The sequence below is a fragment of the Microcebus murinus genome, chromosome 31, assembly GCF_040939455.1.
Source record: "Microcebus murinus isolate Inina chromosome 31, M.murinus_Inina_mat1.0, whole genome shotgun sequence".
In the NCBI taxonomy this organism is placed as follows: domain Eukaryota; kingdom Metazoa; phylum Chordata; class Mammalia; order Primates; family Cheirogaleidae; genus Microcebus; species Microcebus murinus.
Window position 1 is genome coordinate 2,052,419 of NC_134134.1, and position 19,952 is coordinate 2,072,370.

Genomic DNA, 19,952 nt, shown 5'->3' on the forward strand with positions numbered 1-19,952 from the left:
TATGAACCACCATGCCAGGCTTGGATATAACCTATATACAAGGTTAAATGCAAATACCCTCCAGGTGGTGCCAGGTCCCAGTGCAGAGAGAAAGCCCTGGTTGCCGCCATTAGTAGGTGGGATCCGATTATGTGTCAGTCAGGGCTCTGAGGGGTGTGGCCTAGAGCCCTACCCAATCACAAATTCTTTGGTTGGAACTGTCCAATCAGGCACACATTGGGAGGGCGGGACTTCCGGTGCCTGCTGGGTTTTTGTCACCTGCTGGTCCTCCATGCTCACCCTTGTGTTCAGTGCTCTTTCTTTGCTTTGGGAAACTCAGGTAACCCTCATCCTTTGTCAACCTCTGACCTGCGGGTTCTGAAACATCTGCAAGACAAATCCCTGGGCACCACAGAAGTCGCAAAATGGTGAGTGTGCGGCCAGCTGTCCTAGGGCGTTTGAAACCCCGCGGAACTGGCTGTGGCAGGACCCGGAGTCTGCAGACCTGGGGACCCTTTAGCCCAGCTCGACCTTCAGTCCCTGGGGCTGAGAGCGGGCTTGGGCCGCAGCTGGACCCGGGAGCCTCCTGTCTCATCCTCCCAGGCATCTGTGGCCCAGTGGGAGTCGTCTGGGTAGTTGTGTGATGCAGCCCTGCGTGTCCCCTGCATTGTGTGGTGACTACGCAGGGTCATCAGGGAAGAATTTCGGCTGGGGTGCGGGGTTCATGCATGGGAGGGGCTGTAGCCACTGCGGTCCCACCACTCCGCTCTGGTGTTAAAAATTAAACTAAGGCACCGCTTAAAAACATGATAGAGGCCGGGCGTGGTGGCTCACACCTGTAATCCTAGCACTTTGGGAGGCCGAGGGGGGCGGATTGCTGGAGGTCAGGAGTTCTAAACCAGCCTGAGCAAGAGTGAGACCACGTCTCTACTATAAATAGAAAGAAATTAATTGGCCAACTAATATATATAGAAAAAATTAGCCGAGCATGGTGGCACATGCCTGTAGTCCCAGCTACTTGGGAGGCTGAGGCAGCAGGATTGCTTGAGCCCAGGAGGTTGAGGTTGCTGTGAGCTAGGCTGATGCCAGGGCACTCACTCTAGCCTGGCCAACTAAGCCAGACTCTGTCTCAAAAAAAAAAAAAAAAAAAAAAAAAGAGAGTTTATTAGAACAAACAGCGATTTATGGATCAGACAGCAATCGTCCATGGTTTGTTTTGGGCGTCCACCAGGGGGGCTTGAAGCAAAGACTTTCATAAAGTGCAGGAGACAGCAAACCGGATTTAAGAATTGAGTGATTACAGTTGTGTAGTGGTTATGTCTTCATAAAAAGGTAGATTTCAGGAAAAGTCTATTTATATATTGAATTAAAAAACTTATTATGTACCTATTTTCTTCCCCAGAGTAAGTGTAGTAGGTCTCTCAGGTCTGTTGCTTATTTGCAGGTGATTTTCAATAGAATTTCAGGGCTTTGCTTTGGCAAGTATACCCAGGAATTGAAATAGAAACAAATCTTTGTTCCATTTTGGTTGCAGAAAAATGAATACATTTCTACAAGGAAGTGTGGGAAAAAAATTAATGAACGACAAAGATTCATCAAAACACCTATTTCTTCTCCTATTTCTTTTTGGGGGGTGGAAGGATTTGTAAGAGTGGTTCACTGTTTTGTGTCCTGTTATCTGGATGTTGGAGTTTACCAATAAAGCCTTTGAGATGGGATTTTGCAACTCTGAGAATAGTTCACATGGCATTGTTTACTAAATGATTTGTTATCATGAAAATAATAATTAAATGACCTACTTATATCTCAAAGAGATAAATTCTTTTGGTTTTCCTGTAGAAGTATGAAATTTAAGTGCCTTATAATTTCTGTGATATTATGATATATATATATATACTTTTGAGACAGAGTCTCACTTTGTTGCCCAGGCTAGAGTGAGTGCCATGGTGTCAGCCTGGCTCACAGCAACCTCAATCTCCAGGGCTCAGCGATCCTACTTGCCTCAGCCTCCCGAGTAGCTGGGACTACAGGCATGTGCCACCATGCCCGGCTAATTTTTTGTATATATATTTTTAGTTGGTCAATTTATTTCTATTTTTGGTAGAGACGGGGTCTTGCTCAGGCTGGTTTCGAACTCCTGACCTTGAGCAATCTGCCCGCCTTGGCCTCCCAAAGTGCTAGGATTACAGGCGTGAGCCACCACGCCCAGCCTGTTATTTTGGTTTTTTTATCTATGATTCCTAGTTCTCAGCTCCTGTAGGCTTTGTTATTTGCTAAATGACTACAGCAATAAAAATATATTTAAAAAACATATTTGGCCTTTCTTTCTTGGTTCCTGAAGTAGTTCCTGTATGGCAAAGGTGAAAGAAAATCTTTTCTTTCTTTACAATTAGCCTATCAAACACATCTGAGCTTATGTTAATGAGGCAGTTTTTGCAAAACTCACTGAAACCCCGGGTGGGAGGCTGGTTGCCAGGGAAACCAGCCATTTGTTTGGAGGGATGGAATTTTCAGTCCCACTGCCAAGCTTTGGGGAGCAGGGAGGGGCTGAAGGTTAAGTGGATTGTAAATGACTTATACAGATAAACTAATTATGCTTATAAATGAAGCTTCTATAAAAACCCCAAAGGACAGGGTTTGGAGAACTTCTAGATAGCTGAACAGGTGGTGGTCCCTGGAAGTGGGGAATCTGTCAAGGGCTTTAATCTGTGCACCCCTTCTTCCCCATACCTTGCCCTATGTATCTCCTCATGTGGCTTTTTGTTTATATCTTTCAAGATATCCCTTATGATAAACCAGTGAATATGATAAGTATTTTCCTGAGGTTTGAGAGGTGGTCTGGGAAATGAATCAAATATACAGAGGAGGTCATGGAACTCCTACTTGAGGCTGATCTATCAGAAGATTTGGAGTCCTGGACATGCAAGTGGTGTCTGAAAGGGGGGATAGTTTTGGGGGTTGAATCCTAAACCTGTGTGATTTGAGACTATCTTCAGTCAGATAGTATCAGATTGAGCTGTATTTGAGGACAGTTAGCTGTAAAAGTGATTGCTTGTTTGTTATTAGGGAGAAATTTGTGCACATTTGTTCTCATAAATCTTCCGTGTTGATTGTTGCGGTGTGAGAGCAGAGGAAAAATATTGTGGTTTGAGTATTTTCCCTTCAGAACTGTACTACCTTGTATAAACCTATGATGCAGAAAATGTTGGGTGCCGGGATGTGGCCTCTTGCTGCCTCCCTGTAGCTACGGAACTCTGTGGACCAGTGCTGCATGTGGCCGTTGGAGGGCACGGCTGCTGAGGCCGTGCTGGAATGACCCCAGGCCCACAGGCTGCTGCCTGTTTCAAGGCCACGCTGCTTGCATGATCCTGATTGGGTAATTTTTGAATCCCACTGTTGGTTTTTTTTTTTTTTTTTTTTTTTTTATATTTTTTATATTTTTTACCTTTTTGAATCCCACTGTTGTTAATTTGATGTTAAAGCTTGTTGTTGATTGGATGCTAAAGCTTGTTGTTGATTGGATGTTAAAGCTTGTAGTTGATTGGACGCTTTTTGAGCCCTACCAAGGGTATAAAAGCAGGAGCAAAAGGGGCTGAAGGCTCAGAAGATCGGAAGACACGAAGAGAGCTGTAACACTAGGTGTGCTGAGCCTGCTGCAGAAGAATAAAGGCTGTTCTCCAACTCTTCTGTGTGCCTCTTGGTTCTTTCCCTGGTCAAATGAATAAGAGCTGTAACAAGAACTATAACGGCTCGCTAGCTGTACAGATTGCCACAACACCTAAGCACTGACATTAAGTAATTTTGCTAGATTCTTCAAACACTGGGTATTTTTTTATTTACAATGAAATGAATAAGCCTGAATGAGAAGCCGAGGCATGGAACCAGGACCTCCAAGCTTACCCCAATCTTGAGCTTGTAAAAGGAGGTCATTGAAGGCCCAGTGAGTTTTTCCTAAGGGGCCTCACTCTCAGGTGTTCTAGCCTACTCATACCGGCCACAGAAGGAGCCCTTTATACTGAGAGAAGCTACAGATCCCTGGAAAGCTGGGAACCAGGACCCACTGGAAGATTTGGTTGGTTTAGGGATGGAAAACTGTAATGCCCCTTTTGGGAGTGCATCTGTTATTTTTCCTGGGGCTGGTTTTTTTTTTTTTTTTGAGACAGAGTCTCACTTTGTTGCCCAGGCTAGAGTGAGTACCGTGGTGTCAGCCTGGCTCACAGCAACCTCAGTCGCCGGGGTTCAGCGATCCTACTGCCTCAGCCTCCTGAGTAGCTGGGACTACAGGCATGCTCCACCATGCCCGGCTAATTTTTTGTATATATATTTTTAGCTGGTCAATTAATTTATTTCTATTTTTGGTAGAGACAGGGTCTTGCTCAGGCTGGTTTCAAACTCCTGACCTTGAGCAATCCGCCCGCCTCGGCCTCCCAAAGTGATAGGATTACAGGCGTGAGCCACCACGCCCGGCCTGGGGCTGTTTTTGACATTAGCAAATACAACCATTTCAGATTTAGGTGAGAAGTGTCTTTATTGTGAAGGAGTATTGCAACTGTGGGAAAGCACCAATTATAAGATCTGCAAGCATCTCAAAGTTTAGGCAGAAAGGGGCTTCTTTTTATAGAAAGGAGTAAAAAAGATTAGAAAAAGCATTGTAGGGAGATGTCAGGTGACACAATTAGATGGTAGATCAGAGAATGATTTACCCTGAAGTCAGACTATTCTTAGGAGGGGCAGAGAGTGGGGTTATCTACTGGTTAAGGCTGAAGGAGGATGACAGTTCAGGGGCCTGGCAAAAGGAGAGTAACTTAACTCACATATGGTTAGCAAATATTCTGTTTACACTAGTGAATACAGAATTGTTCATCTAATTGTTTGTGAAGCAAAAATGGGAATTTATTGGGTCTGTGTCTGGCTTTGTGGTAGGTAAAATAGGGAGCGTTATCTAATTTATAAAGAGGGTGTTTCTTTGCAGTGAGCTGCTCTTAATGAACAAAAAGGATGGGAGATTTCTTTAATCACAGCTATTTACCAGCATTAGTTTCTAGTGCCATCTTGCCCCACCACTTTGTCTTGCACTACACATCTCTTTCATTTGGCCATTCCTGCGTGTACCAATTCTAATAAACTGGAAAGTGTAATTAAAGTGTTTTGCTGAGTTCCATGAGTAGTTATATCACATTAGTGGAGTTGAGAAGGGAGTTATGGGAATGCTGAATTTATAGGCAGTTTAGAAGTGTGAATTATTATAAGAGACATTGATCTTCAGTTTAGCAGCACAGGGACTGGTCAACAATACGTGACTGGATTCTCTGCACAAGATTAGAGAAAATTTTTTTAAATGATATTTTCAATAAATATACTTTCTAGGGTGCAGGTCATGATCTTTGATATTGACATATCCTGGAAGCTTGATGTAAAAAAGGAATGTTTAATTAAAATTAATTAATTTTCAATGTCAATTTTTTTTTTTTTTGAGACAGAGTCTCACTTTTGTTGCCCTGGCTAGAGTGAGTGCCATGGCGTCAGCCTAGCTCACAGCAACCTCAAACTCCTGGGCTCAAGTGATCCTCTTGCCTCAGCCTCCCAAGTAGCTGGGACTACAGACATGCACCACCCTGCCCGGCTAATTTTTTATATATATATTTTTAGTTGGTCAATTAATTTCTTTCTATTTTTAGTAGAGATGGGGTCTCGCTCAGGCTGGTTTTGAACTCCCAACCTGGAGTAATCCGCCCGCCTCGGCCTCCCAGAGTGCTAGGATTACAGGCGTGAGCCACCACGCCCGGCCTCAATGTCAGATGTTTAATGAGAAGCTTTGTAAGGCTTTGGCAGTAATGAAGAATATTATCTTTAAGGAAATCTGCTTTGTATGCTACTTAATGCATGTCCATGGGCCTCCCTAATCTTATTTTTATTTATTTATTTTTTGAGACAGAGTCTCACTTTGTTGCCCAGGCTAGAGTGAGTGCCGTGGCGTCAGCCTGGCTCACAGCAACCTCAAACTCCGGGGCTCAGCAATCCTACTGCCTCAGCCTCCTGAGTAGCTGGGACTACAGGCATGCGCCACCATGCCCGGCTAATTTTTTCTATATATATTTTTAGTTGGTCAATTAATTTATTTCTATTTTTGGTAGAGACGGGGTCTTGCTCAGGCTGATTTCGAACTCCTGACCTTGAGCAATCCGCCCGCCTCGGCCTCGAAAGTGCTAGGATTACAGGCGTGAGCCACCACGCCCGGCCTACATAATATTTCTGTGTTAAAAATTGTCTTTTTGAATAATTCCAGTTACTCATATGAGTCAAAACCAGTTCTCTTTACTCAGTTCTCTTTACTCTGTTATTTCACCAGCAGTGAAATTAAGAATTCCCCACATGACCACTTGGTAAATATGTGTTTCGTTTTGTTTTGTTTTTTCAGGGACTGTTGACATTCAGGGATGTGGCCATAGAATTCTCTCTGGAGGAGTGGGAATGTCTTGACAATGCTCAACAGAATTTGTATAGGGATGTGATGTTAGAGAACTACAGAGATTTGGTGTTCATGGGTAAAGATCTTTTCAATGCATAATTTTTATTCCCCACTAAGAATTTTATATTCTACCTTTGCAGAATTTTTCTGGGATTTTCTGCTTTGCATGAGTAAAGTTCAGATGTTTGTTTCCAAGGAAAAATTGGGATTTGTTGGTATAGGAAAGAAAATCTTCAATCTGTTTTATCTTGACATTAATCTTTCCCTTTCCTGAACTGATCAGTATCTTTCACTCTTTGTTAGTGATAATTCCAAAAATTTGGTGGCATAAGATTTTGTTGCTCACAGTTTACAATCCAATATCCACCACCAATATTTGATTCCACAAGTATTGGGTAATGGAGCTAAGGACCCCCAAATTTTAAGTACTTTCTAAATATTATAAAATGTCTGACAGGCATTAGTGTTTCGGGATTAATTTTTTTAGAGTCTTCTGTACTGTTCCCGTTTCTCTACTGAGCACAGTCCTCGATTGGTAATGGAAGAATCTCAAAAATGTCATGTCACTTTTCTTTGAATAAAACAGGTCTTGTTGCCTCTAAGCCAGACCTGATCACCTTTCTGGAGCAAAAAAAAGAGCCCTGGAATGTGAAGACAAATGAGACTGTCGCCAAACACTCAGGTAGGTGGCAGTGAATGAAGCAGGTGACACAGGAGAGAGGTCCAAAGGTCAAGGAGGAAGCCAGACCTTGAAAAGTCTTTTGGAAAACTCTGCTTCAATGGAAATGTTTTCTGGGAAGTCTGAGTTTCCTTATCTTAATCTATGATACAGTCTTCCCTGTCCCTTACTGTTAAATTATCTAAGGACTTTATTTCTCTTCAGTGTAGTTAATTTAAGGTTAGAGTGAGAACAAAAGCCCTGCTCATGGTTTATAAGGGACTGCAGGTACTGACTGCTTTCCATTCCATTGCAAGACATGGAAATATGTGTGTATATTTGAGAAAATCTATGGTAAAAAAAATTTTTTTTTGAGACAGAGTCTCACTCTATCAACCTGGGTAGAGTGCAATGGCATCTTGGTAGTTCACTGCAGCTTCAAACTCTTGGGCTCAAGTGATCCTCCTGCCTCAGCCTCCTGAGTAGCTAGAACTATAGGTATGTTCCACAGTCTCTGGCTAATTTTTCTATTTTTAGTAAAGACCAGGTCTCACTCTTGCTCAGGCTGGTCTCCAACTCCTGTGCTCAAGCGATCCTCCCCCCCTTGGCCCTCCAGAGTGCTAGGATTACAGGCATGGGCCACCACATCTGTCTGCAAACCATTTTTTAATTTCTCTGTATTTATTACATCATGTCTGAAATGTGTGAGTGTCGTGGTGATATTGGTATTTGGTACAGAAATCCCAGATCACCACAAGGAGATGTTATGTTTTCTGCTTTATGATTTGTTATCCTGTGAAAGGATCTGGGTCCCAGATTTCAAACTGTATCCCCACCAGGGAGAGGAGTTCCAGTCCCAATTCACCCACAGGGAGCCCAAGCTGGGTCTATGTCTCTCAGCCTCTGAGTCGGCACAGTTGTCCTGTGAACACCGTGCCAGCAGCACCTGGGAGGGCTGGCGGGTAGGGAGCTTACAGTCTGAGTTCCCCTGAGTCAGCTGTAGGGTCCCAAAAGGGAAGGTCCCATTCCCTGGAGGTGCCTCTGGCTGGTGGCGTATTGTCTCTCTGGGCAGCCATGGGTAGGGTCAGCGGAGGGGAGGAGGAGACAATATGGTGCCTGCCGTGTGGCTCGGGTCTGTGCACACGGAGGTGCCCGGAGGAAGTTGGGAACCTGGTGCCACGTCTGCTACAGGCTCACCGCTGGCTGGTGGCAGCGGTCTCTGGGCTGGTGTCCACAGGTCTCTCCACCCGCTGGGGAGCCCACCAGCAGTCCCAAATGCAGGGGAGGGGAAACAGCAAATCCACCTACCCTTGCCGCTGGTCTCTGGGCTGATCCAGTGGTCTCAGCCTCCAGTTCTCCTCCGCAGCCTCCTCCCGTGGAGTCTCCCGGGGTCTCAGGTACCCCTCCTTCCGGTCCTTTTCCGCTGTATGCTCATCTTCTTGCTTCTTTCCTCTAATTTCTGCTAGAATCTGTCTTTTCTGCAGATACACTCTGTCTGGCGGTATTATTCATCCGCCATCTTGCTCTCCCCCCCTCTTGTGACAGTTTTGACTTAAAGTATATTTTAAAAATTATAACGTTTTTCACTTTAAAATAATATGCCTAATATAATTTTGAACTCCACTGCTCTTAGATGCTAAATGTTTTTCTGATATATCTTGCTATATCCTGCCAGTTGTAGTCTATTGTTCTCACCAGGTATGAAGTCAAGTCACTTTAGATTGAATATAGTTGGATTTTTTTTAACTCTTTATTTAACTGTGCTTTCTCACTGGAAACAGTAGTACATAAATATTTACATAATTTTCTCAAAGGAAGGACTTACAATTTCTCTTATGTTAATTGTTTTATATAACTTTTTTCACTGTCTTTTCTTTCTTTCCTCTCCCTCTGTCCTGCATTGTGCCTCACTGATTTTTAGTGACATATTTTGTTTCTTTGCCTAGCTTTCTTTTTTCTCTATAAACATTTTTTTCTGATGTTCACTGTGAGAACTATATAAAACCTTTTGAACTTGCAACTTATGTTAAATGAATAACTACTTCAGTTGCATATAAAAATTCTTAATCTTTACATCTGCCCTCACCTTTATGATATCGATGTCAGTAATTATGTCTTTTTATATTGTATAGAAATTAACACATGACAATGATCATTTTTTTATTTTGCCTTTCAAATTTTATAGCACAATTAAATATTTTGCACCATCATTATGATAATGCAGAATTTTATTCTTAATATGTGCATATTTTTCTCAGAGAGTTATGTAGTTGTCAAAGAAGGTGGAAACCAGCCTTTGGAAAGGCCACAAAAAACACATGTGTGGACATATGCCCATAGTTTCATTCTCTTTTGAAAGGGAATCCAGGAGATAGGATTTTACTACTAAAGTGATAACTCAGTGTCAGCATGGAGGAAGGGCTTTGGTGGGTAAATACAACAAAGTTTCCTTCCCCTTCCTGTGGTTCTTGGTGTTTTTCTCAATTGGGGTGCTATCAACTATTAGCAGTTATGATTTCTAAAAGAATCATGGTTGTAATTATATTATTAAGTTCATACATCTATGATGGAAGTAAGACCATGGTATTCTATTGTGCTTTCTTTCTAATGTACTTTCTATAGTTTTATCTATTCAAATTTTTAAGTATATTCACCAGAGTCTGCTTAGTGAGATACTTTATTTTCATCTCTTTCAGAACTCTCTTCCCATTGCAACAAAGACCTGTTGCCTGAGCAGTGTATAAAAGACCCCTTTCAGAAATCAATAATGAGATTATATGGAAGAAATGGCCTTGAATATATACACTTAAGAAGAGACTGGGAGTGTGGGGGTGAGTATAAGAGGCAGAAAGCATGTTCTGATGGTCTTACCCAATGTTTGTCAACTTGCCACAGAAAATTATTCAAATGTTATAAATGTATAAATGTCTTTAGCAAATCATCAAATCTAAATAGACACAAGACAAGACATACTGGAGAGAAATGTTTCAAACTTAATGAAAGTGGCAAAACTTATAACCACAGCTCTAATGTTTCTGGACATAGAAAAAATCATACAAGAGAGAAATTCTACAAGTGTGAAGAATGTGGAAAACCCTTCAACTGTTGCTCAAAACTTATTATACATAGGAGAATTCACACTGGAGAGAAACCCTACAAGTGTGAAGAATGTGGCAAAGCCTTTATGTGTTGCAGAAAACTTACTCTACATAAAAAAATTCATATGGGAGAGAAACCATACAAATGTGAAGAATGTGGCAAAGCCTTTACCCATTTCACATCCCTTACTCAACATAAAAGAATTCATACTGGAGAGAAACCCTACAAATGTGAAGAATGTGGCAAAGCCTTTAACCAGTTCTCAATCCTTACTCGACATAAAAGAATCCATACTGGAGAAAAACCCTACAAATGTGAAGAATGTGGAAAAGCCTTTCGCCAGTGCACAAACCTTACTCGACATAAAAGAATGCATACTGGAGAGAAACCCTACAAATGTGAAGAATGTGGAAAAGCCTTTACCCTGTGCCCAAACCTTACTCGACATAAAAGAATCCATACTGGAGAGAAACCCTACGAATGTGAAGAATGTGGCAAAGCCTTTACCCTGTGCACAAACCTTACTCGACATAAAAGAACCCATAGTGGAGAGAAACCCTACAAATGTGAAGAATGTGGCAAAGCTTTTACCCGCTGCACACACCTTACTCAACATAAAAGAACTCATACAGGAGAGAAACCCTACAAATGTGAGGAATGTGGCAAAGCCTTTACCCAGGTCACACACCTTACTCGACATAAAAGAATTCATACAAGAGAGAAACTCTAAAAATGTGTAGAACGTGGCAAAGCCTTTACCCTGTGCACAAACCTTACTCGACATAAAAGAATTCATACTGGAGAGAAACTCTAAAAATGTGTAGAATGTGGCAAAGCCATTATCCCGTTCAGAGACCTCACTCAACATAAATGAATCCATACAGGAGAGAAACCATACAAATGTGAGGAATGTGGCAAAGCATTTCTCAGTGCTCACACATTAATCTACACAAAAGAATTCATATCAGAGAAAAATTCTATGAATGTGAAAATTGTGACATAGTCTTTAATAACTGTTTACATCTTATTCTACATCAAAGAAATCAGACTAGATAAAAGTGAGATAAATGTAATGAGTATGTAAGTGCTTTACCAAAGGATTAGCCTTAAAATGCACAACAGTAGTTATACTTAAAGCAAAACTAATAATGTAGACTGTTGACAATACCATTAGTTATAACAGATCTTATCGGACATGGGAGAACTTACACTGCAAATAATGCTCCAATATTTTCTCAAACATTGCTCATCATCACAAAAATTTTAAGGAATAGAAACCTTACAAATATAATGAATGTGAAAAAATATTTATGCAAAAGATATACTTTAGAGAACAATGAACAATTGATACTTAAAATACTTTAACAAATTTCAGAATGCAATTAATCTAGAATCAAGTCTAAACATATATCAGAGGACTCACAGTGCAATACACTAATGCACTAACACATTCACTCATTTCTTTAAACCAGGTTGTTGATTATAGAGAACAACCCAGTTAAAATAATTAGTTGATTTAATTGTATGTCAGCTTTAAAAAATAGATTTTCTGAGAGTTATAATTCCATGTAAAATATACTTTCTGGTCCGGGTGGGGTGAAAATGTAATAAAGTATACATTTTTGCTATTTTTTGCAAGCAAGTACTGATATTATTCAACTTTAAATACCGTAGTTGGTATGCTTTCATTCTTAGCGTGTATGTGAATGTGTGTTTAATGATAGCTACATCACATTTATTAGAAGTCTTTCTGTATTAAGCAGGCATTATTCATGTACTTTTCCATGGAAAATTAAAAACACTGAAATGTAAGATCTATGAAATGGATAGGTACTAAGGATTTTCCTTATAATAAACAGTATTTTAAGTGATATATGATGTAAGTATACAAACTAATATTCTTCTCATTATAATCAGAATGTAAAAATTACAATATTAAAAATAACTAGTTTTACTACTGCACGTTACGATAATAAAATAGAATGTAATTTGGAATATTTTTAGATTACATGTAAACTTAATTTGTTTCATTAAATTAAAAATGTTTTTACTGTTTCCAACATGTTGTAGATTGAATAAAGTGTTATTATGCCACCAACATTAACCTATCCCATGTTACTCAAAGTTAACGGAAATCGATTGTAAAAATGTACTGTCGGGCTACACAATACAAAGACCTAATTTGTGATCCATTTTATCAGTGGCTGTACTTTAAAGAGTAAGATTCCCAAAGCTTTTTTTCATTACGTTTGTAATTACATTTTTACTGTAATGCTTATAATAAAGATTTTGCACTTAATGAAAGCCATACATTTCTGAACACAGAATGACTAGATGTTACATTCTATCCTACAGTTTTCTTTCAACATGCAACCTGCCTGGCCAGTGAAACAGAAATAAGCATATTTTTTATTTATATTGAATCAGATATACAACTACATCATGGTTAAGTTGAACTATAGTTGTAGTATATTTACAGACTAAGGAATTATATTTGTGTTTGTGGATGTATGCCTATTTTGAACAGAAAAGAAGAAATATTAGAAATAATGGGTAATTTCAAGTGTCGAGAATTTACTAGCAAACTAGAAACTTCAAAGATTCTGAAAGGAAATAGTTTGTTTGCTTCACGTTTAATTAATTGTTTTAAACCCTAAAGCTTCTGAATGGGGACCTGCCCATTCCAATCCTCTGTTCTTACATACTTATTGCTCTTGATAGGCCTACTATGTTATTTTATTATTTCAAAATTCATTACGTATCGTTCATATGACCTGATCTGCAATTCCAACAAGGATTGTTATAAAACTTAATGGTTCTCATAAAATTATCTGAATGTATTAGTAATTGCACAGTGTGGTAATATCATTTCACTTAGTACATTCTATCTTTTCATTCTAATTTGGGAAGCATATTGAAAGCACTTTTTGGTTACTCCTTTTTTTACTTTTGGTCATCGAACTAATTGATTTATTGACTTTATCAGGCTACTTTGTTCAGGTAAACACTAAGAAGGATTTATAAATTATGGAGTTTATTTTATATTTAAATAGAAGAAATAAGTACAGGACAGTGTTAGATAGGCAGTAGATGCTTTATAATTACCAGATGCTTTATAAATTACCCATATTTTTGTGGGAGTGAACTTGTGGCTCCAGAGAAGAGATTGAAAATGCCCAGGGTAAAAAGTCACTGATTTGCATGTAGAGCGAAGGAACTGGCAGAACAACCAACTCTTGGAATTTATAAGTGGAAATTCTGCTTCTTTCATTGCATAATTATCTCCAGTTTTTTGCCATTTTTTTATCTTCATTCCATTCTACAACTGTATCTAAGCCAGTCTTCTTTCTGCCTGTGCTTGGGCTGAAATATTCTCACTGTCGTACTCAATGCATGTAATTCTACATATAAGATATACCATATAATAAGATGTTATTAATAGGAAGAAATATAAAAGAAACAGAATGTATTCTTGTTAAATTATATATCTTTGTATAATTCGTGGGTTATTTAAAGAAAAATATGTAAGATATCAAAGAATTTAAAGTTTTATTTAGAAAGGTTAAAGAAAAGATAATGTAAAGAAAGGATCTTGCATAGAATTTTTTATCCTAAAATGATTCATTATGTAGGAAAAAGGAATTTTAGGACAAAACACAAAGTTTTATGGAAAGTGTTATAGATGCTGTGTGATATATGCATGATGAGATAAAGTTTATGAAAGGACATTTATTAAGAAATTTGAACTAAAACAAAGATTTTGGTTAATATTAATATACTCTTAATAAAATGGCATAATATACTTATCCTAATTCTTTAACATGTTTTGTTTTTAATTTTAAAATTATGACTACATAAGTTTTTTCTTTAATTTTGGTAAATAACCTACAAAAACAGCAATAGACTAGAACAACTGAGTGGCCAAGATCCTGAATAAAGTATTATTCCCCTTACTAATTCACAAGTTCAAAAGGCTTATCAGCAAAATCTGGATTGGCAATCACATATATCTGATTTTATAGAAACAATTGATAATCATTATCCACAAAATAAATTATTCCAGTTTCTACATTTAACTCAATAGATATTACCTAAAATAGTAAAAAACATACTCATCAAGCCTTAAAATATGTTATTTAAACAAAAAGGGGAGGTATATGTTCCCCCAGAATAGAAAAAATTAAGCCTTATTTACTTTAAATTTTTTTGAGTTATCATAAAAAAGATGATTTAACAGCAGTAGAGAAGTATTGGAAAGGGAGCCATCCACCAGATCCTTTCCCTCACCAGCCTATCTGGTAGAAAGATGATATAGAAGAATAAATGGAAAGAAGGATGGGCAAAGGTGTGGGGGAGAGGCTTTCCTTGTCTTTTGAGAGCTGATGGACAAATAGTCTGGATTCCAAGCAGAAGAATCAAACCCAGAGTGGAAACAGGAGGGGAAAAAATGGAGGAGACCACCAGAAGGGTACGAGACCCTGGTTGAGGGTTTTAAAAGGATGAAAATAAAGAATAGGAAGTGCTGAAGCAAGAAAACGTGCCAGCCATTGATCATGACATGTGGACAGATGAAGAGGACCTATGAAGAAGCAGACAGAATAATGAAGTGGATGTCTGTATGTAAATCATCTGTAAACCTCTGTCTTGCCATGATCTGCATAGTGAGCATGGCTGTAAGAATGTCTGATAACCAGACTTATAATCACTGGGCCTATATTCCCAATTCACCTTTAAATAGGATTGTCAATTGGGCTGACTTTCCTTTCTTAGTATTTAATAATGATTCTAATTGGTTACCAGGACCTAATAATTATTGTGGTCCAATGAAACTCAACAAGGAGGACACTATAATTAATAAATATGAAATTGAAACAGAAGGCCCTCCCATATGTATTGGTAAAGGTATTCATTGTTTAAAACCTGGTACTCAAATCTGACTAGTCACCTGCAACTCTACCTGTGATAAAACTAAAGCCTGGTTATTTCTTTTAAATTGTCTCCTTTTTTTCTGCTTCTGGACATACTAAATTTGCACCTACAGATGTACTCATCTGTAAGGAGGTAGTAATTTCTGACCCTAAAACCTGGGCACAATAGAAAAATTGTAAAAGTCACATGGGACGCATTCTTACTGGGTCACCTTCTTGTGGTTATCTATTAGCCTGGAGTCCCGACGAACATCCTACCTCATGTTATAAACCTAAAAATCTTCGTTGGAACAAACTTGCCACCTCGATGTCTCTAAAAGACACTAACATTGAAAGTCATATTACATGGCTCAATTATGATATGAATGCTCTAGCTCCTCATGTTTTAGAGGAGCAATCATGAGCAACTGTGGAAATTACTGCCTACTTTACACCCTTGCAGGCCTGGATTAGTACAGGCACATTGGATATAAACAGCATCAGAGAGTGGAATTTTTATCTAAAGTCTACTCATTATATTCCAGCTTGTGTAAAATTGCCTGACTTATTCATAATTGTACATTTTATCTATGATGAACCTTCCTTCCTAATGACTTGTAACAATTGTTCTTATCATAGCGGTATTGATGATCTTATAAAATTCAATCGTCATAAAGAAACACTTTATATTCTTGAAGCCGGAACAGGGTTGTGGTTACCTGTTAAAATGAATAGAATTTGGCAGGAAACTCCAGCAATGTTTGTTTTAGATGAACTACTTACCCACATTCTTAAATGTACAAAAAGATTTATTGGTCTATTAATAGCAGCTATTTGGGGAATCATTGCTGTCACTGAATCTGCTGCCATGGCTGGTGTAGCATTACACCAAACAGCTCAAACTACTGAATTTGTTCAAAATTTGCATCACAAATCAATTATGGTCCACTCAGAATCAAATTGACAGCAAATTGGCTACTTAAGTGTCTGACTTACAACAAACAGATACCTTACTAGGAGACCAGGTCATAAGTCTGGAAAGAAACTTAGGCTCTGTTGTGATTGGAATATCACTCAATTTGTATTACTCCATATATATATATATATATATATATATATATATATATATATATATATATATACACACACACACACACACACACACACATATATGTGTGTGTGTGTATATATGTATTTATATATATTTATATAATCTAACTGTATTTCCTTGAGAAAACATTTAAAAAGATCTTTCCATCAAGAACGTCTGACTGAAGAGATAGGAAATTTACAACAAAAAATATTAAATACCCTCAGTCACAAACTGAATTTGCTCTCAAGGATAACATTTTTAATGGCATCTCATCTGGTTTGCAGTCAGCTGATCCACTTTTTCATCTTAAAATCTATAAAAATTCTACCATAATAACTTTTGACATTATTTTAATCATTTACTTGTGCTTATTTATAGATTGTCAAAAATTTAAAAAAAAAAAAATCAGAAGACCAACACATCACCATGATAGACATACAACTGCATCAACTCATTTCTAATAAAAATAAAAAGGGGGAATTTGTTGGAAAATTATGATTGAGGAATTAATGAGATGTAGCTAATCAGAACATGATTTTATTGTAATACCCTATGTTACTGTATTAAAGACAGAAACAGAAGTGTGCACCATTTTTCCCTGAAGGAATGTGTGGACTCAATGGTTCACCTGTCAGAATCTGCTATGAAGGGAGGGCTCTCATGGCTCTGGTAGGGATGTTTTCCAGAAAGGCTTCCTGGTATCTCAAAACCTGAGAGCTTCCCTGTTTCCTTAAAAGACAAGTCAGGGCAAATATGACTCACAGGATGGGAGCCAGAGACAATGAGTGGCCTTTGCCCAGAGACATGCCCCTGTGTTGTAAACAACATTTTTAGAGAGATCAGTGACTTGCTCTCTCCTGACTGTCTACCGTTAAGTCCACGACAACTAGATCAAAAAAATATGTGGTCATTGGTTATACCTATACATCTTTGGTTATACCTTTGTTAAGTGATGACTACTTCTTAGAACTTAGAAATTAGCCCTTGAAAGACTTTTTACCTATTTGTTCACCTAGATAGAATCGAAACTCTTTGAGAAGAATTTTCACCCCAACCCACTGCATGTCTCCCATAGTAACTGTGTCCCTGATATTTAAATATGTTACCCTGAAGACTGGTAATTGATAACTGTGATTATAAAAACCTATGTAAATCTAACCATATTGTTAGACATTCATGGGGATATGCCTTGTCTCCTGAGTAAGCCCACTGTTATGTGACCTTTTTATATAAAACTATAAAATATACCTTAGTCTCTGTATATTCTTTTATTCTATCTTCTATCAATTTTCTTATCCTCTGTGGTGATCCTTATCTAAGGGACCACACTTGGTGAAGAAAAGCAACTGATCGCATCACAGCTCTGCCTCAACTCTCCCCTATACTCTATTCCACCTGGGATGTGAATCATCCCTTTGTCCAGCCTGTCCCCATTGTATATGCCACTTTTTTTATTAGTCACTGACTTGCTATCTCAGATGTCAGATTGACTATTGTGGTACCGATGTCTGTGTTTTTAAGTAACACTTATTTTACATAATAATGAGCACAGAACACAACAGTAATAATGTTGGTATATTTCTGTAATTACTCTATTTTAATGTTAATTATTGTTAACATCTTACTGTGTGCGATTTATAAATTAAAATTTATAAAATGTATGTACATATAGAAAAAATTCAAAGTATACATGGGGTTTGGTATATATCTCCGGGTTCAATCATGCACTGAGAGTCTTAAAATATATCTCCCATGGAGAAAGGGGGACTCCAATACATGTTTAATAGGTGAACTAATAAGGTCATTGAACCCAGAGTGCTATACTCTAGAAAATGTTGTTACTGTCAAATTTGATTTTTATTTTTTTTTTTATTTTTTTTTTTTGAGACAGAGTCTCACTTTGTTGCCCAGGCTAGAGTGAGTGCCGTGGCATTAGCCTGGCTCACAGCAACCTCAATCTCCGGGGCTCAGCGATCCTACTGCCTCAGCCTCCCGAGTAGCTGGGACTACAGGCATGCGCCACCATGCCCGGCTAATTTTTTATATATATTTTTAGTTGGTCAATTGATTTATTTCTATTTTTGGTAGAGACGGGGTCTCACTCAGGCTGGTTTCGAACTCCTGACCTTGAGCAATCCGCCCGCCTCGGCCTCCAAAGTGCTAGGATTACAGGCGTGAGCCACCACGCCCGGCCTAAATTTGATTTTTAAACAACATAGAAGGCTATGCAGGTTTTCTATTTCTTGTTTTATGATTTCTGAAAATCTATATCTTTATGGAACTTATCCATTTGTCTTAAGCTGTCAAATTTATTGATGAGATTTTTATTTCCTGATAATAAATTTAAATCCATATGATTTTTAATGTTATTCCACCTTTATTCGTTATATTGGTCATTTGTGTTTTCTCTTTTTTTTTTTTTTATCCGCTAGATTAATCTAGCTAGAAGTTTATCCAGGTTTTTGATATTTTCAATAAACCAGCCTTGACTTGATTGGTCTGTGTAGTCCTTGCTAGACAAAGAAACTCAGGTATGAGTTCCTGATATAACTCAGCCAGCATGTGATGAAATCTTTTTGTTTCTAAGTGATGCAATGGTTTATGTAATGATATAAGCAAAATAATAAAAGTACAGTGCTGACTTATCACACACACAGTCAGCCAGTAAAAATTTACCCAACACACAGATCTCCATACTGTGCCAGGCATTAGAAATGCAGAGATTGATTATATATATTTGTTGATTTTAAGTAACTTACATATAAAAATACATTTATAAAAATAATGTAAAAAATACATTAATGTACCTATAGATTTCAGGTACAGCATAGCACAAATAAACATAAAACTGTGGGCCATAGAATCTGAAAAAAATTGTAAAAGATTACATGTAGCTCACTATAAATATTTGGTATGTGTTGCCCAGATATATGGTAAAAATAGGAGGCACGAATCCATCCAGGTCAAAGAGCAGGAGGTAATAAGAAAGAAATTACAGAATAGCCTGCTGGTCTCTGAAAACTGCAGAAATGTCTACAGAACTCATATGTTCAACACTAAGTTTTTCAGTCCTAGACACATTGTAGAACATATTGCTTCCTGAATGAAAGAATGAATGAATGAATAAAATATACAGTGGGGAAAATCATAGGCCTTAAAGTCAGTGTTTAGGTACTTCCTAAAACCAGGAGAGGCTTTATTTTCTCTGCTGGAGATACTTTTGTTTTTGTCTTAGAAAAGAAACTATACTATACAAAGTATCTAGAAGAATCAAATTCATAGAAACAAAAAGTAAAATGGTGGTGTGAGGGACTGGAAGAATGGAGAAATGGAGCTATGTTTACTGGGTATAAAAAAGTTCTGGAAATTTCTTTGAAATAGTGTGAATATACTTAACACTACTGTACTATATACCTAACAATGGGTAAGACGGTAAATATTATATTGGGTGTAGTTTACCACAATTTCAAATTTTAAATTACCCATATAGTCACCAAGTGATTTATAATAGGACAGGGTTATTCTGTCTATATTATCACATTGGTGATATTGGCCACATTGGCCAGAATGTTTTCTCAGTCATGAACCCCCATTTTTGTTTTCATTTTTGCCTTTTGTCACATAGTCCTAGAGGGTTTTGATTCTATATACATGCTTAAATGTGGGAGAGGTTTTAGACCTTTTCCAAATCATCTTCAGAAAATACATATCCAAGCTGAGGTCCAATATTATGTCCATTACCTTGCT

The 19,952-nt window shown here is 38.1% G+C and overlaps 1 protein-coding gene across 1 annotated transcript in view; it reads left to right on the top strand.

Moving 5' to 3' along the window:
* The first annotated feature begins 404 nt into the window (after positions 1 to 404).
* Positions 405 to 19,952, top strand: part of LOC109730345 (zinc finger protein 682-like) — a 79,925-nt gene continuing 60,377 nt past the window's right edge. The window contains exons 1-2 of the mRNA XM_075998869.1: positions 405 to 611; positions 6,398 to 6,524. Coding sequence (XP_075854984.1) covers positions 405 to 611; positions 6,398 to 6,524 — 334 coding nt within the window. The remainder of the gene's footprint in view (positions 612 to 6,397; positions 6,525 to 19,952) is intronic.